At 46.8% G+C, this 24572-nt stretch overlaps 1 protein-coding gene across 1 annotated transcript in view; it reads left to right on the forward strand.

Moving 5' to 3' along the window:
• Positions 1-24329, forward strand: part of Bean1 (brain expressed associated with NEDD4 1) — a 47561-nt gene extending 23232 nt beyond the window's left edge. Inside the window, exons 3-5 of the mRNA XM_021170788.1 lie at positions 16424-16675; positions 20230-20380; positions 22128-24329. Of these exons, the coding sequence (XP_021026447.1) occupies positions 16424-16675; positions 20230-20380; positions 22128-22479 (755 nt within the window). The 3' untranslated portion in view covers positions 22480-24329. The remainder of the gene's footprint in view (positions 1-16423; positions 16676-20229; positions 20381-22127) is intronic.
• The last annotated feature ends 243 nt before the right edge of the window (positions 24330-24572 follow it).

Genomic DNA, 24572 nt, shown 5'->3' on the forward strand with positions numbered 1-24572 from the left:
TTTGTCTGAAATTAGCATAATTTTGCCAGCTAAGACCACTAAGATGACTCAAGGCCACCAAGCATGACATTCTGAGCCCCATCCTTGGGACTCACATGGTGGAAGGAGAGAACCTACCCCACAGGCTTTATTCTGATCTCAACATGAATGCTGGGGCACACATATGTATGCACACATGCACAGACTAGATTCATTACTACTCGTGTGGTATTTCTTCTCCCATTTCTTTTTTATTTTCATCTGTTTGTTTTTTTAATCTAATTAAAATGTGTTTCTTGGAGTCAGTGTATAGTTGATCTTGCCTATTTAACTCACTATGATACTCTGTTGCTTGAATAATGGATCTATACATTTATTTATTACAAACACCAATTAATAAAAATATAAATAATCACTAGTACAAGGATCATTTTAGAGTATTTGCCTTTTGTCTCCTGTCTCTTTTTTGTCCATGTGTTCCTCCTGTACCTCTTTAGCATTAAGTAAACATGTTTAATTTGCTGCTGTAGTCTTCTGGGTTTTTTTAAAAAATTCTGTTAGTAATTGCTCTGAGGGTTATTCATGTCTCTTCCTGTATCACAATCTATTTCAGAATAGTAGTAATTCAATCCAGTAAAACAGGGAGACTTTGATCTAATGCATCTCCCCAGCCTCGTTTTTTGTGCTCTTATTTTTCATATTCATTCTATCCTTATATGACATGAACATAACAAAATGGCTTTCTAATTATTACTGCAGAACCTTATCTCTTTAAGGAAGCGAGGGGAAGAAATGAGGGAACTGGAGAGAAGATTCAGCAATGAAGGACACTTACAAAGGACCAGTTCAGTTTCCTGCACTCACATCACGGGGTCACAACCACCTGTAATTCTAGCTGCAGGTAACCCAGTGCCTTCTTCCAGCCTCCATGGGCACCCACATGCACATCTGTTTACTTGCACACAAATGCACAAACATACACATCAGTAAGCTATTTTAGAGAGGATAAGATGAGAAAGAGTACGCCTACAAAATCTTCTCTAATTATCGCGATATTTACCCTGTCTAGAACTTTGCATTTCCTCCTGTGCGATCACGCTAACACCTGCTATCTGCTCCTCTCAGCTTCAGTGTCTCTCGTATGCATGACAGGTCCAGCAGCAGCAAAACCTCTCACTTATGTTTATCTGGAAGCTCCTTTGTTTATTTCGAGTTTTGAGGGAGCTCTTGTTTAATGGCTACTTTGTGCCACTCCACGGCCTTGGGTGCTCCATGGTTTCTTATTGGACATGAACCGTGAGTCCAATTGGTTCCCTTGTATGTGCTTTCGTGTTTTCTCTGCCTTCAGGAGTGTTATTGATATGTTGAAGTGTGGATCTCTTTATGTTTATTCTACTTGGGATTTGCTGAGTCTCTTGGTGATGTAGAGCAGGTTACCAAATTAGGGAAAATTTGATGTAAGTTTATGAGGCTCTGTTCATATTCTCTCACTCTCTCTCTCTCTCTCCCCTTCACATTTGATGACATTCTGTTGATTTGTTTTCAAGCTTACCAATGTCTTAGTTAGGGTTTTACTGAACAGACACCATGACCAAGGCAACTCTTATAAAGACAACATTTCATTGGGACTGGCTTACAGGGTCAGAGATTCAGTCCATTATCATCAAGGTGGGAACATGGCAGCATCCAGGCAGGCATGGTGCAGGAGAAACTGAGAGTTCTGTCTTCATCTGAAGGCTGCTAGCAGGATACTGACTTCCGGGCAGCTAAGGTGAAGGTCTTAAGCCTATGTCCACAGTGACACGCCTATTCCAACAAAGCCACACCTCCTAATAGTGCCACTCCATGGGTCAAGTATATACAAACCACCACAACCAATTCTCTGGCACCTTAAATTTGCTGATGAGTCCCTCTAATGGTTTCTCATCATTTTCTTTTCTTGGCTCTAGCTGCCTTGGAACTCAATATACAGCTGAGTGTTCTAGTTAGCGCTACCTGTCACCTCAACACAACCTAAAACCATCTGAAAACAGAGTTCTAATTGAGGAAAAGTCTCAAATCAGATTGGTCTATGGATTTATCTGTGGGCGATTGTATTGTTAATTCATATAAGAGGACCCAGCCCACTGTGGGCAGCACCATTCCCTTGGCAAGTAGTCCTGGCCAATATAAGAAAGCTAGTTAAACATGAGCAGCTTGTGAGTAAGCCAGCAGCATTCCTCAGGTTCTGCTTCAGGTTCCTGTTTGAGTTCCTACACTGACCTCCCTCAGTGATAGCTTGTAACCTTTAACCTGAAGTAAACCATTTCCTCCCTAAGCTGCTTTTGATCTGTGTTTTGTCACAGCAAGAGAAAGGAAGCTAGAACCCTGAGGATAGCATTAAACCCTTGGTTCTCCTGCCTTTAATTCCCAAGTGCTGGGATTGCAAGTGTGTATTACGCTGCTGGCTTCATCTGCTTCTCCACTATGGCTTACAAAAGTTCTCTATTCCTTGAAGCATTGTAATCATGCATTCCTTAAACTCTTTAAGCATAACTTTCTTTATTGACTTACACATATTTATCATTGCTTTAAAGTTTTTGTCTATCTAGTCTGATATCTGAAACACAGTTTTTATTGGCTGGTTTTTGTTTTGCTTTTATTTGATATTTTCTGACTATGAGTCGAATTTTCCTGTTTCTTTTTCTGTGTTTTTGTTGACCATTGAACATTTTAGATGATGTAATAACTATGGATTCTTACTTTTTAATGCCACACAAGCTGTTGTTTGCCAAGTTCTTTAAGACACGGTTTGAATTAAAACTGTAAAACACTCAGTTTCGACTGCACCAAACAGTTGCTGGTGTCCCTACTTGCCTTTTCCTTTCTTGGTTCTGGTCTTAAGATTCCCTTCCTTCTAGTTGACTGGAGTCTACACAGCTCAGCGCTCACCCAAAGAGCAATAAGGGCTTGTACTCTAATGCTTTGAGATAGGAAAGCTTACTTACCCTCTCCGCTGGACATTTGTATGTGAGGCCCAGGGAAACATTCACTCCCTAGGCTGTTTTCCAGTTGGCTCTCATTTTCAGTTCTCAGTAAGATTACACCTCTTTGCATTAACCTAAGACAGAGGTCCTCAGCATGTGGGTTGAGACCCCTTTCCAGGGGTCATCTAAGAGCATAGGAAAACACAGATATTTATATTATGATTCATGACAGTAGCAAAATTACAGTTATGAAGTACCAATGAAAATAATTTTATGGTTGGGGATCACCACAACATGAGGAACTGTATTAAAGAGGGTGGAAACATTAGGAAAGTTAAGAACCACTGGCCGAAGAGATCTGGGCTCTGCTCCACGAGATGCCTGACAGTAGTCAACCCCAGCCAATTTGGAGAGCCTGTTAGGCCCTTGAAATGACGATTCAGGTCATTCAGGTGTCAGCTAGCCCACTAACCCATTTCTCGCTACACTCAGAGCCACAACTGCAGGCTAATATAACAGCTAACCCTGTTTGTTCACCACTGAGACTGCTGCTTAAATGATACCATTCAAAGTCAACTGTACTGTCTCTTATCCACGGTATCAGGGAGCTGCTGGCTTCCACAGCTTGCTGCATTTGGGCCAGCAGAGCCGATGGAGAATATGGGAAGCAATTCCAGGCAAGATCTCCTGCTTTTTTCCAAGTTCTCGCTGCTCATTGCTCAAGTAGAATTGAAACTGTATTCTGCTGGTGTCCAGCTTGGTGGCTGCATTTATGGAGCACTTACATCATCTACCTCCATGGTCTCGTGCGATTCACAGAACCACCTTCAAATATAATTGAAGACAAAGGACATTAAGGACATCAGTAACATCATTATGGCTTTTAATCACTGTATTTACCATCCCCAGGACTTCCTCTCCCTAAAGCCTTTGGACCATCTAAATTTTTGGGTCTGGGGTAGGGATTATTCATTCTGTGATAACAAATAATGTAGTGGGGAGCTACATGGACCCTAGGTCTGACTCGTGGGAATACTCAGGATTTTCTTTCTTACATAATACTAATTAGCACACACACAAACACACACACATACACACACACACACACACACACACACAGAGGAAGGACCAATTTCTCCCCATGGTGACGTCAACCACAGAAGTATCTCTGACTGTCCTGGGGGCCAAACCAGAAAGAGCAAAGAGAGCCAGTTCTGCAGGCTCCATGTTCTCCTCCTTTGTTGCACTTCGCTTTCTTTTGTTCATTTGTGAGGAGGTCTCACATTGCCCAGGCTGGCCTTGAACTCATTATGTAGCAGGGAATGATCTTGAACCGGTTCTCCTGTCTCTGGTTCCTGAATGTTAGGATCATAGGCATGTGCCAAAAATTTGACTGTGGGTATTTTTTTTCCCTGTGCATCAGCTTATTGGGGAAAACAAAGATTTTAATGATCTTCATATCTTGAATATGTTTACCTTTAGTTTCTGTCCCAGTTATTTTTAATTATCAACTTCACAGAGCCCACAATCATTTGAGGGATTGTCTATCCAAATCAGCCTGACCTGTGGGCATGTCTGTGGGGGATTTTCTTAATTATTACTTGATGTAGGAGCGCCCAGCCCACTCTAGGCGGCACCATCCCTAGGCAGGTAATCCTGGACTATACAAGAGAGCTAGCTAAGCAAAAGCCTGTAAGTGTGTAAGCAAGCAGTGCTCCTCAGTGGTCTCTGCTTCAAGCTCCTGCCTCCAGTTACTGCCATGACTTCCCTCAGTAATGGACTGTGACCTGGAAGTATAAGATGGAGTGAATGAACTGTGACCTGGAAGTATAAGATGGAGTGAACTTCTTCCTCCCTTAGTTTCTCATGGCCAGAGTATTTTGTCACAAGTGTAAAGGAAGCTAAAACAGACACCAATGGGATTGATAGATGTTACCTATAGTTGCACACCTTTAATAAAGCTGCTTCCCAGGTCAGTCGCCTCCGTCCAGGCTCTGAGGCAGAAGGCTGCAGTGAAACTCTGAGAAGACAGCACTTAAGAAAGCCTCAGCCATCCAGCGCTAGGCTGTTTCAGCTTGTTTCATGGACAAATACAGAAATCTTTGGATAACATGGCCTCCACCAGTGATCTTCTCTCTCCCTATGTGGAACAGCTTGTGGTCATCTGCAGCATTTGTGAATTTAACATTTTATGGATTAAATATTCATGAGTTCCTGGAAATTCCATGTTAAAGCAAATGGTCATTTTTCTATCATGATTATAAATCTCATAATGCATGTTGGCAGGTTGGAGCTAATCTCCTGGCTGATAGGTGCCAGTCCCCTCACCCGCACCCTTACGATGCTTCTCAACCCAGTTTCACATCTCCCACGTATCCAGCATACACAGTGACTCTACCAAGGTTATAGGAACCTGGCTTCTCAGGGCTGGAGGTATAACTCAGTGGGAGAGAGCTTGTTCAGGATGCTTGCCCAAGGCAATGGGTTCAGTCCGCAGCACTGGGGAAGAGAGAAGAGATGTAGAGCCAACTCTAGAGAGAGACGAAAGAGAAGAGAACAGGAAGCTCTTGAGGCCACTGATGCATCTAGCAAGGAAATGAGAGCTGGTTTGTGGCTCTAGACAAGTGTATTCTTCCCCCACAGCTCTGGTCTGCAATGGCAGCTGGCTCATAAATAGGGAAATTGGCTTGTGAAATTGGTTCAGTGGACTTCCAGCCCATGAATAAATATTTCTGCAAACCAGTAATAAAATATTAGGGAATGATGGCCAAATGGCAAAGATATGGGATTGAGGTATGTGGAGGGACATCTGAGCTCATTTTAGTGTGTTTATCCGAGAGGCAGGATGTGTCCTAATAGTAGAATAAATCACTCTGGGCTCCTGTTTAGAGAATCATTAAAGGCTTGTGGGTGGTTGCATATATTTCCCCAGTTATCTGAGGCTGTGGTTGAAGACCTTCTAGTTTGCAATGCTGTGCTCTCCTGTTAACTCTTGACTTATAGACCAGATGGGAGCAAAGTTACACTGCTGAAGTGGGACCAGGGAGCTCCATCGACACAGTGAGTCTCCCCCTCTCTATGCTACGGCATCTATTGGGGGATCTCTCGCTGTCCAGTTTGAGAGGTTCGTTTCTGTCTGATTCATGGTGATGGTACAAGTCTGGAGTGTGCATGAAATAAGCACTTAGTGGGTATTAGTTCAGGATGCATGAATAAATGGGTAATGGATGGCTAGGTTACCTGATGGAGGGTGGATGGATGGATGGATGGATGGATGGATGGATGGATGAATACATCATGTAGATGGATAGGTAAATGAATGGATGAAGGCATGAAGGTTAAATAGTTAAACAATGGCAGATCAATTAATGAATGATTGGTAGGTGGGTAGATGGATTTATAGATAGATACATGATAGGTAGGTGGGTGGATGACTGATGAGAAGATGGTTGGGTAGATGAACAAATAGACAAGTAATGGTAGGTGGGTGAAGGGATGTGTTTATAAATGGATAGATGGATGGTTGATTGATAAATGGATTAATGGTGGGTATACGGATGGGCAGATAAGTGGGTTACTAAGTAGATGCTGAGATGCTGCCTAGCTAGATAATGCCTGAGAAAGCTTCATTACTTAGATTAATAGAGAACCGGCAAGATAAGTCGACTACTTTATACTTCATTCCCTTCTACCATATTCTGCCCCCACTCCGGACATCACAAACAGACCTTGATGTTGCATTCGTTGACTTCTTGTAGAGGTATGTCCCCATTGTAAGAAGAATCCTGAACAGCAAGTAGCCTAACCTCACCCACTCCCCCCAAGAGTGGACCCTCTTCCCTGAGCTCTCTAAGACCTAAGTCCTCTGTAGTTTTGCCCATGGTCCTCCTGCCTCTCATCTTGTTCTGCATGCTGCCCTTTGTGTCCTCTCTGAGACATTTCTGCCAAGCCCTCTAGCTTCCTCGTGTCTGTCTTTTAAAACATCTATTCAATGGCTGGGTTATCAGCAAGAGAGCTGAGGTGTCATTCAAAACAGCAGGGAAGGAGATGTAAAAAAAAAAAAAAGTCCAAGTCAACAAGCTCTGTCCTCTGCTCTCTCCTGCAGGAAGCTGGGGCCTGTCAATGGGGAGTAGCAGAAGGTGATACCTGTACCAAGTTCCCTCTGTTCCTTCCACTGACTGCATGGCTACCCTGTCCACTTGGGCTGTGAAGGGATGCCCTACTGAATTCAGACCTTCCCAGGGAAGTGCACCTGTGACAAATGCCTTAGGAATTTTTGTGACAGGAGCCATCAGTCAGATCTATGTCCTTGCTTCCTCTCCTTCTTTCTCTCAGCAGAATCTCTGGGAGAATGGTCCAAAAATGTTGACTCAGCACCCTGGTGTCAATGTGCCTTCTCCCTGTCCCTGAGGCTCAGCAAGCTTAGGGCTATAAGGAGGATGCTCTGTGCTCACTGAGACTCTTTGGCTGCCCAAATGCTGAACTCAGCAAGGATTTAGCAGCAGTGGACTGCTACAGTAGCCCCGCCCTGCCCACATTCTCCATCCTAGAGCCAACCTTGCCCTCAGCCTAACAGGGATCTTGAATCTTGTTGCCTCCATTCATGGTTGTCAGGCCCTCTCGGCCCTCATAACCCACCTACCCACCCTGCAGAGAACAGTTTATGGCAGCCAGCAGGTCCAGAGAGGACTATGTCCAAATCATATTGTAAATGAGTCTTAGAGCCAGGATAGAACAGATACTGATCCCTTCCATTGTACCCTCTTTCCCCAATTCTCAATCTATTTGTTGCTAACAAACAAAATATCCGAAGTTGGTTAGTTTATAATTATGTTTGTTCATGGGCGTGGAGATGTCAATGTATGGCATTGTTGTTGGCATCTACTAAGAGCCTTGAGAACGAGGGATGAGGGAGGGAGGAAGGGATTGAGAGGAGGAAAGAGAGAGGGGTCCATATTATTCTCTCATAACGATCCTACAATCCACTCCCATTAGACCTAACTTGCCCCAAGACTGGCACTTCCAAGGGTAATGGTCCATGACCTATCTCCCTTCCATTGAGCTCCGCCCCTTGAAGATCACCACGACTGTAACTTGAGGGCCCAACTTCCGGAGCATAAACTTCTGAAGGAAGAATCCACAAGCAAAGCACAGTGCCTTTGCTACACCTCCCTGCTTCACGAACTTCCAGATGATCCCTGCTTTAGATCCCAGGCCTATGTACACTTAAGCATGGTACTTCAGCCCGCAGAGTGAAGTGTCTTTAGTGAAGTTCATTCAATGGAGCGACAGTGGTATCCACACCGATCATTTAAGACCTTCTGAACTAGTATGAATGAGTAGCAGTCCATGCTTGGGTCGTCAACCTGGAAGCACTACACACTAGTGGCCCATGGATCCCAGCACCACTCCAGCCCTTTGAGGCCTCAGAACCCCATCTGCAGAATAGGGGCTTACTAGGCTATCTCCAAAGCTTGTACAGAAGTCAGGTTGATGGAGCCAAGAATGTCTCTGCAGTGTTAGGCTATGACCTCAAGGGCACCTGCCTAAGCCAGGGCCTGTGGTCTGCCCTGTGTGGTGTGGTAGCATATGCTCAGCATCCTGTATCCCCAACTCCATGCTTATGTGGATACTGGGCACCCCTGCCCAGTATCAGATACAGCAGCCTCTTCACAAGTCCCCTGACTCCCATCATGCCTCTGCCTATCTCCCTCCCATTCTGCAGTCCACAGGCTCCCTTAAAACATTCTGACAATGCCACTGCTTGCCCCTGGGCAAAGGACAGCCTCTTGGCTTGACTTTTAAGAGTCCCCATGGTCTGGATCTGACAGTGTCTCCCAGGTCACTCTCCACCAGTTCTCTCTGCAGCCTTTACCTCTCGTGGTTCCTCACACGCACTGGCCCTCCTCGGGGCCCCGAAGTTCTTGTGCAGTGCAATTTGCCAGACCTGTTTATCATGAACTGGTAATCTTCCCTAGATTTGGACTCCCTCCTCAAGACTTGACCTACAGCTGGGCATAATGTACATGCCTGTAATCTTGGCATCTGGGAGGCTGAGGCTGAATCGTGAGTTCCAAGCCAGCCTGGGCTACATAGAAAGACACTATATAGGGTCTCAAAACAGAAACAAAGTAAAATCAAACAAAAATCCCACAAGACCTGGTGAACTCTCTTTGTTCATCAGAGATGTGCATACTCTGCCTTGCATGTGTCTGTGGACCTTATAATCAGACTTGGAGAGTTGGGTGAGTGGTGGACAGGAGGATGGGCCAGTGGGTGAGTGAGAATGACAGAGAGTAGCTCCTTCATCCTCAGGGCACACAGAGCTGTGAACCAGTGATCGTTCTTGGTGCCATTCATAGGCTCCCAAGCTTCCTTTCTGAGCTAGCCCTGGGCAGAGGAGAATAACAAAGAGAAAGGGTATGTGCCCACCCTCCAGTGGCTCCAAACCAAGGCTTCATAGATCACAGGGTCCTGGATTGTAAAGAGCAATCTGCCGCAAGCCCTGGCTCCGTCCCTTTGACAAACCCTGTGCCTCTGCCTCTTCCTTATCTTGTGTTGAAAGACACCTAGCTGCCTCTGGGGGGTTAAATGAGCTAAACCTTTGTGCAGAGACCCCTTGTGTCAGCTGCCTGGTGAGTAGCAAATTCTCATCCTGTTAAAGCTACAGCACGCTCAGCAACGGCAAGACCCACTCTGCCATCCAGAGTGTCGCTGGGTGTTCTGGAATAAACCCAGAGGCAGAACACCCACAGAGCAGTGTGGCTCACGGCCCAGCCCTAGGTAGCTCCCCCTTCCATATGTACCTGCTTGAGACCCGCGAGCTCTCACCTCTGGGAACTTGGGTATCTCACCAGTAACGTTCTGCTAACTTGGCCTGAGTAAGCCTAGGTCACAGCCTGACAACACAGAAAGTAGCCTGGAAGGCAGGAGAAATCATTTTAGGAGAGATTTTCCTTTATGCAAGAAACCCTGGGCTCCCAGGATACAGCACCTGGTGACTGTCCACGGACCTTCATCAGAATGCAGAGCAAGGGGGCTGAGGCTTCCCAGTGACCCGATCCCTTTCTGCAATGCTCTATGACTTTGGGGAAATTCCTTAACCTCCCTGTGGCTGTTCCCTTACCTTTTACCTGGGGATCCCATCATTGAATTAAATGAAATGACCTAGTAAAGTCACACAGTAGGTACTCTGGAGATAGCCACCACCCACTTTGAGGAATGGTGACCTATCAGGGAATTGTGTACATGGTGAAGTGGTGTGCACTTGGCCCTGGGCACCTTTGGAGACGTGTCCTGGAAAAGAAGTCAGGGGCTGAGACAAAGCTTGCTTCTTCCTCTGCCCTCGCCGCAGCTGATGCAGGAGACAGAGAGGCAGGGCAGTGTGGAAGGGGACTGTCACGTTATTGCTCTGCAGTCATATTTATCTTCTTGATAAAATGGCCCCGAGTTTAGAAATTGCAAGAGTTGCTCTCATAATTTAAAGCTGAGCCTCCTCTGTGGGTGATGGTGACTGAGAGATTAATCTCCCAGCCAGCCATGCAAGAGACTGGCGCCAACCGGCTTCATCTACAGGCATGGGAGATGCCATCTCCCATCTAACTCATAATGAGCTCGGACAAGGCAAGCTCTCATCTCCTGCTGCAGCAGGCAGAGGAAGGGACATCTTCAAGGTGGCCCCGTGGGGCTAACACCTGTTGGCAGCAGGTTCTGCATACTGAGGAAAGGAGACAGGGCATATGTGCACATGTGCACAGTCGTGCACACACACACACACACACACACACACACACACACACGCTGATTACCGTTTAGGCACCTGCAGCCCTGAAATCCACAGCTTTCTAGTGTTGTGTACATCTACTTCAGATCAGGGTGTGACTAGTGTGTTCCCAGCCCTCCCCACATCTGGGTTCAGAATGGGACAGCCAGCCCAGAGCCCCACTGGGAGCAAGACTCTTGCTCTGAGCTCCCTGTTCCCCAGTAGTGCACAACCCACATGCCACAGTCCCTGCCCTTGACTCTGAAGGTGAGAGCAAAAGCATGGTCATTGGTTTGGGCAGGACAGCATTGTGCATTGTGTCACACAAAATGATGGATGGCTGAAAGCACCAATTCATGACCAGCTCTAGGCAGCTTATGTCATTGCATGGAGTGCTCTGTTGAAAAGGATACTAAGGCTGTCAAACAGGGAGAAGAATCATGATTGATTAGTAATGCTTGTCACCGGCATAGACATGAAACAGTGGGAGGCATGTTACAGATTAGCCCTACGCCAAGGTCAGACAACACAATTTAAAATGATCCCTTTGTAATGGGGGTGGGAGTGGGGGGTAAGGTGGGTGCAGGGGAGTTTCACCTTTTATCTGTGCGTCATGAAAAAAAAAGAAAAGAAAAAACAACACCAAACAGAAAACAATAGCTGACAGTAAAAATGAGAAGTTGGCACTTCACCTAAAATCCAAGCTGTTAAAGAGAGGAGAAACGGGATTCTACCTAATAGAAAACAGAAAGCCAACCAAGCCATCCTGCAGATATTTAATGAGCATCTATTATGTGCCTGGCGTTTGACCAGGTGCTGCAGATTCAGTAAGTTAGGCAAGATAAATGGGATGTTTATATTCAAGAGGCTAACAAACTAGTAAGATGGGCAAGGAGCATGAAGACACAGAATCACAATAAATAAGTAAACACATGAGCAAGTGAGGCATTCAGAGGTCATAGTGGCGTCATCTAAAGTAAGCATACGCTGTATATGCTATAGTGTCAGGTAAACAAGTCTGCCTTGTTTGACCACCTCACTACATGTGTGACAATGGGTAGGAAACGTGTGTCAGCATGCACATCTCTAGTCAGAGCAGAAAGTGAGAGAATGCACCAGAATCTCACAGGAAGGGTGTATCTCAGCGACCTACAGATCTCCTGGGAGGCTCCGCCTCCCAAAGCATTCACAGCTACCAATCATAACACCGGATCTCTGAATTCAGTAATCTCCAAGGGTGTGGCTTTTAAGGAAAAGTCCAAAGACTGAGAAAGAGGAAGCTGAAGTCCATGTACTTTCGGAGTTATTATGGTATTAGTTTGAATATTAATTTTGCAGAGATGTGTTTTCCTGGTATATGCCTAGTGGGGTGGTGGCTGGATCATCTAAGATTACATTTGGGAAGGACCAGAGTGCTTTCAGAACTCAGCCAATAGCATCACGTGCATTCCCATGAGCAGTCCAAAAGATTCTCATTCCTCTACAGTACTTGGGGTCATTGATCCCACCGGTTATAGCCATCTGAATCTCTGCACCTTTTCTTTGTTTGGTTTTTGTTGGTGGTGGTTTGGGGGATTTTGTTGTTGTTGATGATGTTGTTGTTGTTGTTTGCCTGTTTGTTTTGTTTTCAAGACAGGATCTTTGCCTACGTCAGTGTTCTATTGCTGTGAAGAGACACCATGCCCCAGGAAGCTCTTATAAAGGAAGCATTTAACTGGGGCTGGCTTACAGGATCAGAGTATCATCATGGTGGAAAGCATGATGGCATGCAGGCAGACAAAGTGCTGGAGGGGAAGCTCAGAGCTCTATCTCCAGATCTACAGGCAGCAACGGGGGGGAGGGGGGGAGGAAGCAGAGACAGGCAGGGGGAGGGGGGAAGCAGAGACAGGCAGAGAGACACAGAGACAGACAGACAGACAGACAGACGACAGACAGAGACAATGGACTGACTTATGCCTCCACAAGTACTGGGATTAAAAGTGTGTGCCACTATACCCAGCACATTTTCATGTGTTTATTGGCCAGTTGTCTTTTGGAGACACGTCTATTCTTATCATGGTTTACTGCTAACAGCACAATCTTTATATAACCAGTGTGGTGATAGCTCTTTATATATTCAAGACTCTCATACCCTCTGAGATATCGACTCACACACATTACTCTCCCATTCTGTGGATTCTCTTTTCCATCCCTTCATAGTCTCCCTTGGTACAAACGGGTTATAAATGTTATGTTTATGTTTCCCTTCGGTCTCTCATGCTTGTGTTGTCATATCCAAGAACTGATTGCCAAATCAGAAGTCACGAAGTCAACAATGCATTTCACTGCACTGTAGCAGGAGGCTTTGCTCTATAAATATTGGACTTCTTTTTCTTGTCCTGCCTTTGTCTGATCTTGGTATCTAGGTAAACATGGCCGTACATAATAAGTCGATAAGCAGTCTCACTTATACTACTATTTTTAAGAATTCTGTGAAAATTGGCATTATTCATACATATTCATATATATAACAATTATACATATAAAACTATTTTATCTATACAGATGAAGTGCAGTATGTCTGTCCACACATTATATAACATCGTCACCATACTCTCCAGAACTTTCTTTTCATTTTCCAAACCTGGAACTTTGTATCTATTAAAGTTACTTATTCTTTAATGTTTGGTGCAATACACCAATGAAGCAGTCTCATGCTGGACTGTTCCTGGTAGAATTGTTTTTATTAGTCATTCAATCACTTCACCAGTAATAAATCTGCTTACAGGTTTTGGTTTGTCCTGTATCTATTCACCCAGTTTTGTGTATCTCGAAGAATTTGTTCATTTCATGCAAGATATCCAATTTGCTGGCATTTAATTGTTCACAGTTCTCCTTGAAAGCGGTATTTCTGTAGGGTCTGTAGTAATGTTTCCTCTTTCATTTCTGATTATAGTATTTTGAACCTTCTCCTTTCACCCTCCTTTCCTTAGTCATTTTGGCGTAAAACTCACCTATTTTGGTCATCTTTAAGAAATAAAGTATGGCCACTCCGACGTTACCACTCTTTGTCTTCTGAGTCTCCATTTCACAAACGTCTACCCTAATCTTCCTTGCATCTTCTTATGCAGACTCCAGTTTGCCCTTCTAGTTCCAGTATTCTAAGGGAGAAGCTATTCATTGATGCGAGATCATTTTTAAAATTATACAGGCACTTGATGCTGTAAATGTCCATTAGCCACTGCATTAGCGTCATCTCACAGGGGTTCACTCAAACTCATCTTAATGTATGTTTAGATTTCCCCTCTGCCTTTCTCTCTGACTTGTTATTTGTTTATTGATGTGTTGCATGATTTCCACATAGTTATTATGTTCACAAATTTCTTGGTGTTTGTCCTTCTAATCTTCCTTGTAACCAAAGAGCATACTTTGTACAGTTTTGATCTGTTAAAATAAATTGTAGTACATCTTACATCCTGGCATATGGCCCATTCTGGAAAGCATCCCACTGTGCTGGAAAAGAATGCATGTTCTATCAGGTGGAGTGTTGTAGGCGTATGTTAGGTCTAATTTGTTTGTAATCGTGTTCAAGTCTTGTATTTTCTTTTTTTTTCTTCCTTCTGCTTAGTTGTTCATTTGTCAGTTGGCTAGCTCATTAGTTGGTTTGTGAGAGGGTCTCACTATGTAACTCAGGCTGGCCTTGAACTTATGATTCTCCTTTGCTGGGATTATAGGTATGTGCCACTACCTCTGGCTTCTACCCAACTTTATAGAAAATGAAATATTGAAGTTCCAGCTGTTGCTGTGCTGTGTCTATTTTCTCTGCTCTTTAGTTTAATGTATTTTGGAACTCTGCTTATTACTTAAGTAAATAAATGTTTATAGCTTTTTGTGGCTTCCTCAAAGATTAACCCTTTTATTATAAGATGTCCCTTTTATGTCTAATGACTCTGTTGTAAATTTCTTTTTTCTTAATGGTTAAAGCCACTTGAGCCATCTTTTAATTGTTTTCATATATTTGTCCATTACTTCACTCTTAATTCTGGTTCCCAAGAGAGATGCCTACAGACAGTTGCCCAGCCTGACAGACTCTGCTCTTGGTCAGGTTGGTTAAAAGATCACATTCAGCATGATAGTTGATAGAGCTGTATTTATGCATGTCATTTTACCTTTGTCTGTGTGTCTCATGTCTTCCAATTCTCCTTTTTGCTATAACTGAATACTTTATAGTGTAATATTTTTATTCTTATAAAATATTTCCCAACATATTCAGTGATTTCTCTAGGGCTTGCCACATATATCTTGCCACCACTACCTCATATTTATACATATTAATCCCAGTGAGAATTGTTACTCACATTCTTACCTAGCTCAGTTCTATCTTCCCCTTCCCTGTTGTTTTAATGCCCCTGCCAGCTTCTTATCTATCTCCTCCTGACTTGTTTAGTGAGGGAACCACAGCACAGAGAGAACCTGCCTCAGTTACCTAAAGGCACTTTGAGTTAGCTAACAGCTTTTAGTCTCAGTGTCTTCACACGAAATGGGAAGGTTTGGATGAACATAACTTCAAAGAGGAAACAAAATCTTAGCCCTGAGCCTACACATAGTAGGGCTTCTGAAAACTGGCCTGTAGTTGCCCTCACACAATCCCAAGAATCAATTTTCATTGACATTCTCCTGTCAGAGCGTCAAGAAGTGTGCACGTGGGCTGGAGGGATGGCTCAGTGGTTAAAGCATTTGCACCCAAGCTTGGAGACTGGAGTTCAGATTCTCAGAACCCATATAGATGGTGGGTGGGTTGGGAGGTCATATACTCCCAGCCTCACAAGTTAGAGAGAGAGGATCTCCAGTCCGCTGACTACTGAAACTAGCCCTATTGGTGATCTCTGGATTTGATTGAGAGACCCTGCTTCAGCGAGTGCAGTGGGAGAGTGATGGAGGATGATTCTGGACCTCCTCGGGTTTCCACAGGCATGCACCCCATGCTCACATGTGCCCACATGTAAATATGCATGCATACACACACATACGGGGTGGGGGAGGGAGCACAAAAAAGAAGAAGCATGCATGCCCAGCTAGGACCATGGAGTGCACATCCCACCAGGGGATCAGGCAGGAATCACAATGACCCACCCACTAATGATGATGATCAGTAAGCTGCAAAAGCCCCCAGCATGAGCCAACATGCTGCCAGGCATGTTCAAATCCCAGCTAAGCTCCCGAATTCTTTCTTTACCCACCTGTCCTTGCTGGGGACTGAGTGTACTGGGGTTAATCTGGCTAATTTGGACCCTTCCCTGAGTCCCTTGCCCCAAATCCTTATACTTTTGCCTTCTGCACATCCCCTTCCCCTTCCCAAGACTTTGGTAATGATGTTTCAGCCTGACATCTTGGTAGAAGAGATTCCTGGTCTAGTACTGAAATTCTTCAGTTTGAGCCTCAGTTCTGCCTTGAGCAGGTCCACTGCCCTATCTGAGTTTTCCTATCTGTGGGTTAGATGGGCTATTGAAGCAGAGGGGCCAGAGGAAACAAAGTAGGATAACTTATAACCAACAGAAGCCCCTATGAGCAGTTGAGTGGAATCCTGTTTCTCTCTCCCACAACAGGAACAAAAAGCCTGACCCTGACTATCCTCTACTTACTTAGAGACAAATGACTCCCAGGACAACAAGGTTGAGAGAATAAGGTTTGTGGCAGGCCTGAGACCCAGCTGAGTGTCCTTTCTCTGTGTCCACAGTAGCACGATACAACCGTACCAGCTATTTCTACCCCACCACGTTCTCCGAGAGCACTGAGCACAGCCACCTGCTGGTGTCTCCAGTGCTGGTGGCAAGCGCTGTCATAGGTGTGGTCATCACTCTCTCCTGCATCACCATCATTGTGGGAAGCATCAGAAGGGACAGACAGGCCCGGATCCAGCGACACCACCATCGTCACCGCCGCCATCATCACCATCACCGCCACCGCAGGCGCCGACACCGAGAATACGGTGAGCTCTGAGTCATGCTACTTCTGCCACTGTGGCTGACTTAAGGAGGTATCCAGGGGGTAGAATCTCTACGATGGGGTCAGGGAAGTATCTTGGTCTATAGGAAGAGTGCACAGGTGTCCACTATCGTGTCCCACAGCATGAACAGGCCTGTGGTCGACCACAAAAAGCACCTACAGAGGCTGAAAGTCAGGAGGAAAGTGTGTCATATTCCTCAGCGCCTGCCACTGTTGGGTCATGCTGTGTTGACACTGGTCCAGATGGCATCTGGATGCATGCATGCATGCATGCATGGGTGAATGTATGGATGCATGGATGGATTGATGGATTCATGGATGCATGAATAGATGAATGCATGGATGGATAGGTACATGGATGGATGCACAGATTCATGGATGCATGGAGAGATGGATGGATTTGTGAGTAGGTAAGTGGGTAGGTGGATGGTAGGATGCATGGAAGATTATGCATGGAAGATCAAGGTAAGTGGGTAGGTGGGTGAATGGGTAGAGAGGATAGATGGACAAATAGAGAAATGAGTGAGTAGAGAGATGAATAAAATGGATGAGTAGAAAGACGGAAGGCTGGGTGAGTGGTGGGTGAATGGCAGACAAGTGACTACATCGAAGCATAAGTATGTAGATGAGTAGGTGAATGAGAAAGGGATGGGTGAGTGGATAAGTGGAGATACAGATGAGAGGAGAAATGAATGAGTGGAAGGATAAATAGATCGGTGAATGAATGGATAGAGAGAGGGATTGGTGCATGAAATAGGCCAGCAGAGGGATAGGTGAATAAGGAATTGAATGGGTATATCAGTGGACAGTTGGGTGGGAGAAATGGATGGACAAATGGGAATTACAGACGGATAGACAAATGCAGAAATAGATGAATGAGGGTAGAAGATTAGAGATAGAGGTGGACTGAGTCATATGCTTGAGTGAGATAGGTGATCTGGGTGAATAAGTGGGAACCTGAGGCCCAGGTAGGAGTGGATAGGAGGAATAGCTAAACAGATAGATAGATAGATAGATAGATAGATAGATAGATAGATAGATAGATAGATAGATGATAGATAGAGGAGTAGCTAAACAGATAGACGGATGAATCAGTGATGGAATGAATGAACAGTGAAAATATCAGCCCACAAAGAAAGAGATCATTGTGGGGTTTCTTGTCATACATTGGTACATTGGTGGCTATTTGAGGGTTAGAGGGGAACCAGTCCCAGGAGTGTCCATCTGGTCAGGATGCATGGACGTCTACAGAACATGGCCCCCTGACTCCATCTCATTCCTGGCAGGGACCACCAGTGAAGCAGAACTGTTTAGTTCTGAGACAATGTTCCATGACAGGAACAAGGCCCATGGGAGCACGCACCGGGCAGCCAGAGCCACTACCCAGACTAGAGACCACCTGCCCCAGGAGAAAACAAAAACAAAAACAGACTTCCCCATGAAGTGCAAAACCCTGGGAGGCCTCTCACTGTAGCTGAAGTATTTTTGTGGGACCTGCAGGGCCTTCCCCATTCAAGGCAAGAAGCCTGGGCACAGAGGACTGGTGGGAAAGAGCCCCTGCTGATTCCTTTTCATAATCTCATTATGCAAAATCCTCCTCCCAACATTTTTGAATGGCTAGCTGGGCTCCTGACTTCAATTTGCTGATCCAAACTTTAGGTTGGAGCAGTTGAACAATGGACCCGGGGTCACCCCCTTGAGAGAGGTAGATTAGAGATGTGAGCCCTGGGTAGCTGACCTGAGTACACTCAGACCGACCCCTACATATCCCTAAATGGCCAGCTATAGGCTTAGGACTGGGTATAGCAGGTACTTGGATGCCAAAGGCCCTTTGGACCTAGATGTTGCTCCTCTGGAAGTCTAGAGAGAAGCAAGAGGTCAGATCTTAGACAAGATTGAGAGCAATGACAATGGAAGAAGGGCAGCCAGTTAGTGACATACTCTGTGAACCAGCTAGGACCCGAAAGAAAAGTCAGCAGGTTTGCATGGACAAAGAAGGAAACTCACCCAGCCCAGGCCTCAAGTTTCCAAAGAGGCCAAGCTCTCCCTAGCAGACAAGTCAAGGGAACATAAAGCCCAGACCAGGCTGACATGACCTATGTTCCCACGAGGAGCCCAGGTACAACCTTAACTGTCCCCCATCCTGGCAAACCCAGTACATCCTTCCTGCTCCTCTGACTCAGCACCTACTGCCCCACCCCACCCCCACTTTTTCCCTCCACTCCCCACCCCATGCACCTCATGTTCTTCCAGCACCCAGCCTTTCGCACATGTGTTAGTTCCCTCTGCTCAGCCATCGCTCTGAAGCTGCCCAGGCTCAAAGGCTGTTTCCTTCCTTTGGGAGGTATCCCCAGCCCTCCTTATCCCTACCAGAAAAAGTAAACCCCGGGATTCCCCCTTCTTCCTTGCCCTCCCTCATACCCATGCCTCCCGCCTCAGTCGCAGGGGTGACATCTATGAGAGCAGGACCCGTGTGTGGTCCACCCCACCTGCAGCCCAGAGAAGGTTTTTCAGAGGCTATGGAAGGACTGACCTTCACAAGTCTTTGTGGTAAGTCTCACATAGAACCAGGATGAGTTCTGTAGTGTCCCAAGCCAGGGGTAGGGAGACGAGGAAAGCCAAAAGCTCCAGCTTCCACTCTACAAGTGGATCCCACCCTGTGTGAGCCCAGAGTTCTGGGCAGTGCTGCCAGCGCAGGACCCCAGCTCCAGTGCCCAGTGGGTGGCTCTAGCTAGTTTCTGTTGTTTTGTCTCATCTCCCCTGGCTCTCCTCTCTCACCTCCTTCCAAGCTCCCATTTTTCACCTGACACCTGAAGAGGCATAAACCTCATCTCCTTTTTCACAACCTGTTACTGGTTTATTTTTCCTAGTAGAAATGTAATATGTATTCATTGTAGAAAAACCTTTAAGATACAGGCAATATGGGGGATAAAATAAGGGCCATGATCTTCCAGACAGGCAGAGCCACCAACAATGAATAGATATGTCTATAATATTCTCCTCTGAGAGTTTGCTTAATTCCCGTGAATAACCCCAGAACTGGACCTGTTGATATGGTTCCTCATCCAGGTTTTTCCATTGCTCTTGGCTCAAAAGTAAGAAGTTTATATGGGGATTGGGAAGTAGTTTCTGGAGTCACATTTGTGCTGAGCACACCTGTCATGTCTCCTGCATTCCTGTGCTAACTTATCCTGGGGACATCTCCATCATATCCATCCTCAAGGGGACTTGCTCTGTTGGAGGGAAGAGGGTGTGGCCAAGCTAACTTATCAAAGCTTAGCAGGTACCACCTCATGCTATCAATGCCCTGGGCTAAACTTCCATCCTTAGGATAGGATCTCCTCAAGATAGGACCAGCCTTGTCTCCTCTCTGGGACCCCACTCCCAGAACTGCAGTGTTCACAGTCTGGTGGTGTTGTTTGAGATAGAAGCAGCTGAGTCTGGTAAGGGGATGGTCACATGGGGACCTCTGAACCTCGGATAGATGGCTACTGTGCGGGAAGTCCCTAGCACTGCCTGCACTTCTGTTCTCTGCAGCATCCGGAGGACACACACACAGCCGCTCCAGCCCCAGGATGCCCTATGCCTGCAGCCCTGCTGAGGACTGGCCACCGCCCTTGGACGTCAGCTCCGAGGGAGATGTGGATGTCACCGTGCTCTGGGAGCTGTACCCAGATTCTCCACCAGGGTAAGGTGGCCCCATGGTGGGGAAAGCAGGGGATTCCCTGGATAAAAAGATCTCCCACCCAGGGCAAGAACCTCAGCTCCCCATGTGTAAATACGAAAGGATTCCAGTTGGCTTGGCCACAGCCTCTGTCTCCAACCAAGCAAGTCCCCTTGAGGATGGACATGACTTGGGAGATGCTGCCAGGGTGGACTACAGACACCAGCTGGCTTCTTTGGGCTGATGGGTGATTGGTAGAGAAACCATGTAGTTTTAGCATGGTCTCATGACAGTTTTCATGAGCCCCAATAAATTCCTCTAGGGATCTCCCTGGGGACCAAGAGTAGTGGTATGTTTGAGATCATGACTATGGAATCGGCATTAATTTAGGGAGGGAAATCTGTTGAGCTTCTGTTTTTAACCCCAGGATCAGTCTTTCTCATGGATTGTAGGTGTAGCCACAGAGTCCCCAGACTTGGCTAGCCCCTATCATCTGTTGGGTCTCCATTGTGTGCTGTATGGTCAGCCTGCCTTTCCAGTCCTTTCCCCAGCCTCTGCATATTTCTTGTCTTAAGTCCTGTCCTTGCCTTCTCTCAGTCTTGCTTTAGCCTTCCCAGTCCCAGCCCCGACTTGCTGCACACTCTTGCCTAGGCCCATCTAGGTCTTGATCTCAGTTAGCCCAGGCAGGATGGGCTTTCAGCAGCCCATTCCCATCTGATACGAACCTCGATAGCTCGGACTCACAGAGAGCCCCATCTCCTCTCAGACTCTCTCCCCCTGAATCTTTACATCCATTGACGTAGCCCTTGGTAGCCCTGTCCTCTAGATGAACCACAAGGACAGAGGGGTACCCTTGAGTGTCCAATGCCTTTCTCATTCAGGATAAAACAGCTGGGCTCCCTGGGGAGTAGGGAGATTGGCATGTTCTCAGGGCACACCTTCAGGAGCTATAGGGTTCTGGTCCACTCTGAATCACACCCCCCACCAACTACCCACAGTGCCTTTCTTAGCATCAAGAAAAATCTAGTCAATTGAATGACCCATCCTACTTTCCACAAGGAAATAGACTGTAGGGCCCAGGACGGAGGAGTTAAATCCACTGCTCAAGGAGACTCAAGGGCAGTGGCCAGGGCACAGGAGGAATAGAGGAGGCTTGCGAGACACTAGGCCTCTGCCCTTGGTGTGGGACATCTAGATCCACAGATCCCAAAAGCCATTCATTGGGACAGGAATCATCATAGCCAGCCTTCCCTGGGGCACTGGACCCTGTGAAGTGACAGTGCCTTCTTGAATTCTCCCAGACCCTGGTCCTGACAAATATGTCATTTTCCTCCCACTGGAGGCTCTAAAAGGAGACAAGGTGCTCTTAGCCCTCCAGCTATGGTTTCAGGGCTAGAGACTCATTCCTAAATCTAGAAAACAGCAGTGGAGTTGTCTCAGGGGTTCCTACTGAGCCCATTCACAGTGCCCAGGCTGGGACTCCTCCCTAGACAAGGCTGTTCTTGCTCCAGGGAATCTAAAACCCCAAAGAGAGGGGCAGGGGTGTAAGGACTTGCTTCGGTTCACATGGGATGTGAGGGTCAAGTCTGACCCAGCTAAGGGTGTCAGACTGTCCTCCCTGAGGACTAGAGGGTCTCATGGGAGCCAGCATATATGAAGTTGGCTGTATCCTACAATGAGGGCAGCTCCTCGCCATACAGAATACGGACTCTTCTACCTGCCCTAAGGCCTCGGAATCTATAACCTCTGAGTGAAAACTCTTCTCTCACAGCTATGAGGAATGCATGGGACCAGGGGCCACTCAGCTGTATGTCCCCACGGATGCACCACCACCCTACTCCATGACTGACTCCTGTCCCAGGCTGAATGGTGCCCTTGACTCAGACAGCGGCCAGAGCCGCAGCCACCGTCAACAAGAGCAGAGGACCCAGGGTCAGAGCGGCCTCCACACTGTCTCCATGGACACGCTGCCACCTTACGAAGCTGTGTGTGGGACAGGCTCTCCATCTGACCTGCTGCCATTGCCAGGACCAGAACCACAGCTGAGTAACTCCCAGGGCTCACCCATCCCAACCCAGGCTCCGATGCCCAGCCCTGAAAGGATTGTGTGGCCAAGCTTGTAAGTTCCGCTGGTGTTTCCAGGCTACCCTCTCTCCCCCAGGCATACAGGTGCACACACAACCCATGTACATGCATATATGTGACTATCAGTATATACTGACATACCCCCAAGTGCTTACACTGACACATCCCACACATATGTAGACACCTGCATATGCACAGGTCCCACTACCACACAAACTCACCTGGGAAGTTTTTCTTTGGATGAGGTGTTCCCTACATGGTATCTCCTCCTCCCCAGCCTGGTGCCTGGTGGCCGTGCCTCTCTGAACAGTGCTGGGCAGAGGTGAGATAGGAAACCCTATTTTCTATCCTCTCCCCAGCCTCCTCTAGGCTATGGCCACAATCTGATTCTCCTGCAGAGACTGCTTGGTCAGCTTCCTGCCATAACTCCTACGCCAGGGCTTATCCTACTGGGAGCTGAGACAGGTCCCAATGAGGTCCCACTGTGCACTGTGCCTATCTCTCAACTCCAGGGCTGAAGAGCCACAATGTCACCGTCCTGCCACTTCTGAGGTGGGAGAAAAACAGGTCTGGTGGCTTAGGCATGACCTGGAGGTCCTCACAGCCCATTTAGCCTGTCTCGATGTCCTCAGTTTGGCGGTGCTAGTGGGGTTAGCTCAGACACCCACCCTAAGTTTCAGGGGGAGACAGGCCCTTGGGCCTGTATCATGGAGGAACAACACAGTTCTTCTAATGTCCGTGCCAGGATTGAGAGATCAAGAGAAACAAGGTGTGGGTAGCCCCCCCACACACATAATGCTTCCTAGACACCACTCAGAGGAGGCACAGAAGAGTCCACTACTCAGCCCAGCCAGCCCTGGTGGCCTGGGTCTAAGAGGTCTCAGACCAACCAAAAAGCCAGCGCTGTCATCCAGGGTGGTAACTCCCAGCTGGGGACTGGGTTGATGAAGTCTGGCCTTGCCTCTCCGGGATATACACAGAGACAACACACACACACACACACCACAAAAAAAAAAAAAAAAAAAAAAAAAACCCCCCCCCCCCCCCCCCAAAAAAAAAAAAAAAAAAAACTTCATGTCACTATGAGACCAGTGTCTGCTGCCAACATCCCATCACGGAAGCAGGTGTGTGGAGGCAGCCGGTTGGAGATAGGCTCAGATATTAGCCTTTGAGCTCCAGCGATGTGATCTCCATCGAAGACTATATAAGGTGACAAGGCCATCTTTGAAGACCCAGCTTGCCAAAGCTAAGCACCTTTGAGGAGGGTCCCGTCAGCACTGCCGCTGGCAGGGAGTGAGACCTCCTGCCTCCCCGACTCCTACCTTCTGATGGTCATCCCAGAACAGCAGACCCATCCCCACTGAACCCCTTACCACATTCAACTCCTCCAATGAAGGGCTAAGAAAATTCAGCAATCCCTTTCCTAAGCAGAGGGGTAGCACGGATAGCTATCTTGATTTTTATTTTCTATAGAAAAAGCATTTATTCTGATGCAGAGCCGAAAGGGCCCCAACCAACAGTTCTGTAGCATTCGGGCAGCCCGGGAGGCGGCGGCTACGGGCTGCGGGTAGCACCCTAGAGTCCCAGGCCTCGGGGAGGGAACCTTGTTTACAAGCCCTTCTGCCCACCTTTGTGGTGTTCTGCTTTCTAGGAAAAAATGTCTGTCTGTTGTACTGTCTAGCCTTTAAAACACCCCGGGGACGAGACTCTTTTTAAGAAAGGCAGCCTGTTTCTAGAGCTCTGGAAAGTGGTGGGGGCAGAAAAACATCCCTGCCTACTCAACACGTCGGAGGGATCTACAGAGCAGCTTTTTCTCCTTCCTAGGTTAGGCTGAATAAGCAGCAATGTATCTTTTCTGTACTCAAAATAAATGCTCATTATCAACAAAGATGTAGAAGGAAGTGATACTTTTGAGGAGTGCATAGGGACCCCGCGGGTTCCTGGTGGCTGCAAATTCAGAGGGTGAAGGGAACCCTCTAAACAAGCAGTCTTAGGTATGCCTCTCTGAATGCTGATAGGCCCAGCTGGCTGTTTCTCAAGTTTGCGCCAGGTGGCGCTCTCGTAGGGAGGGGTGTCTGCACAGTCTCATGGGATTTCCTCTTTTGTTTCTCTGCTTGTATTTGGGTTTTAG

This window comes from Mus caroli, chromosome 8 (assembly GCF_900094665.2).
Source record: "Mus caroli chromosome 8, CAROLI_EIJ_v1.1, whole genome shotgun sequence".
Taxonomy (NCBI): domain Eukaryota; kingdom Metazoa; phylum Chordata; class Mammalia; order Rodentia; family Muridae; genus Mus; species Mus caroli.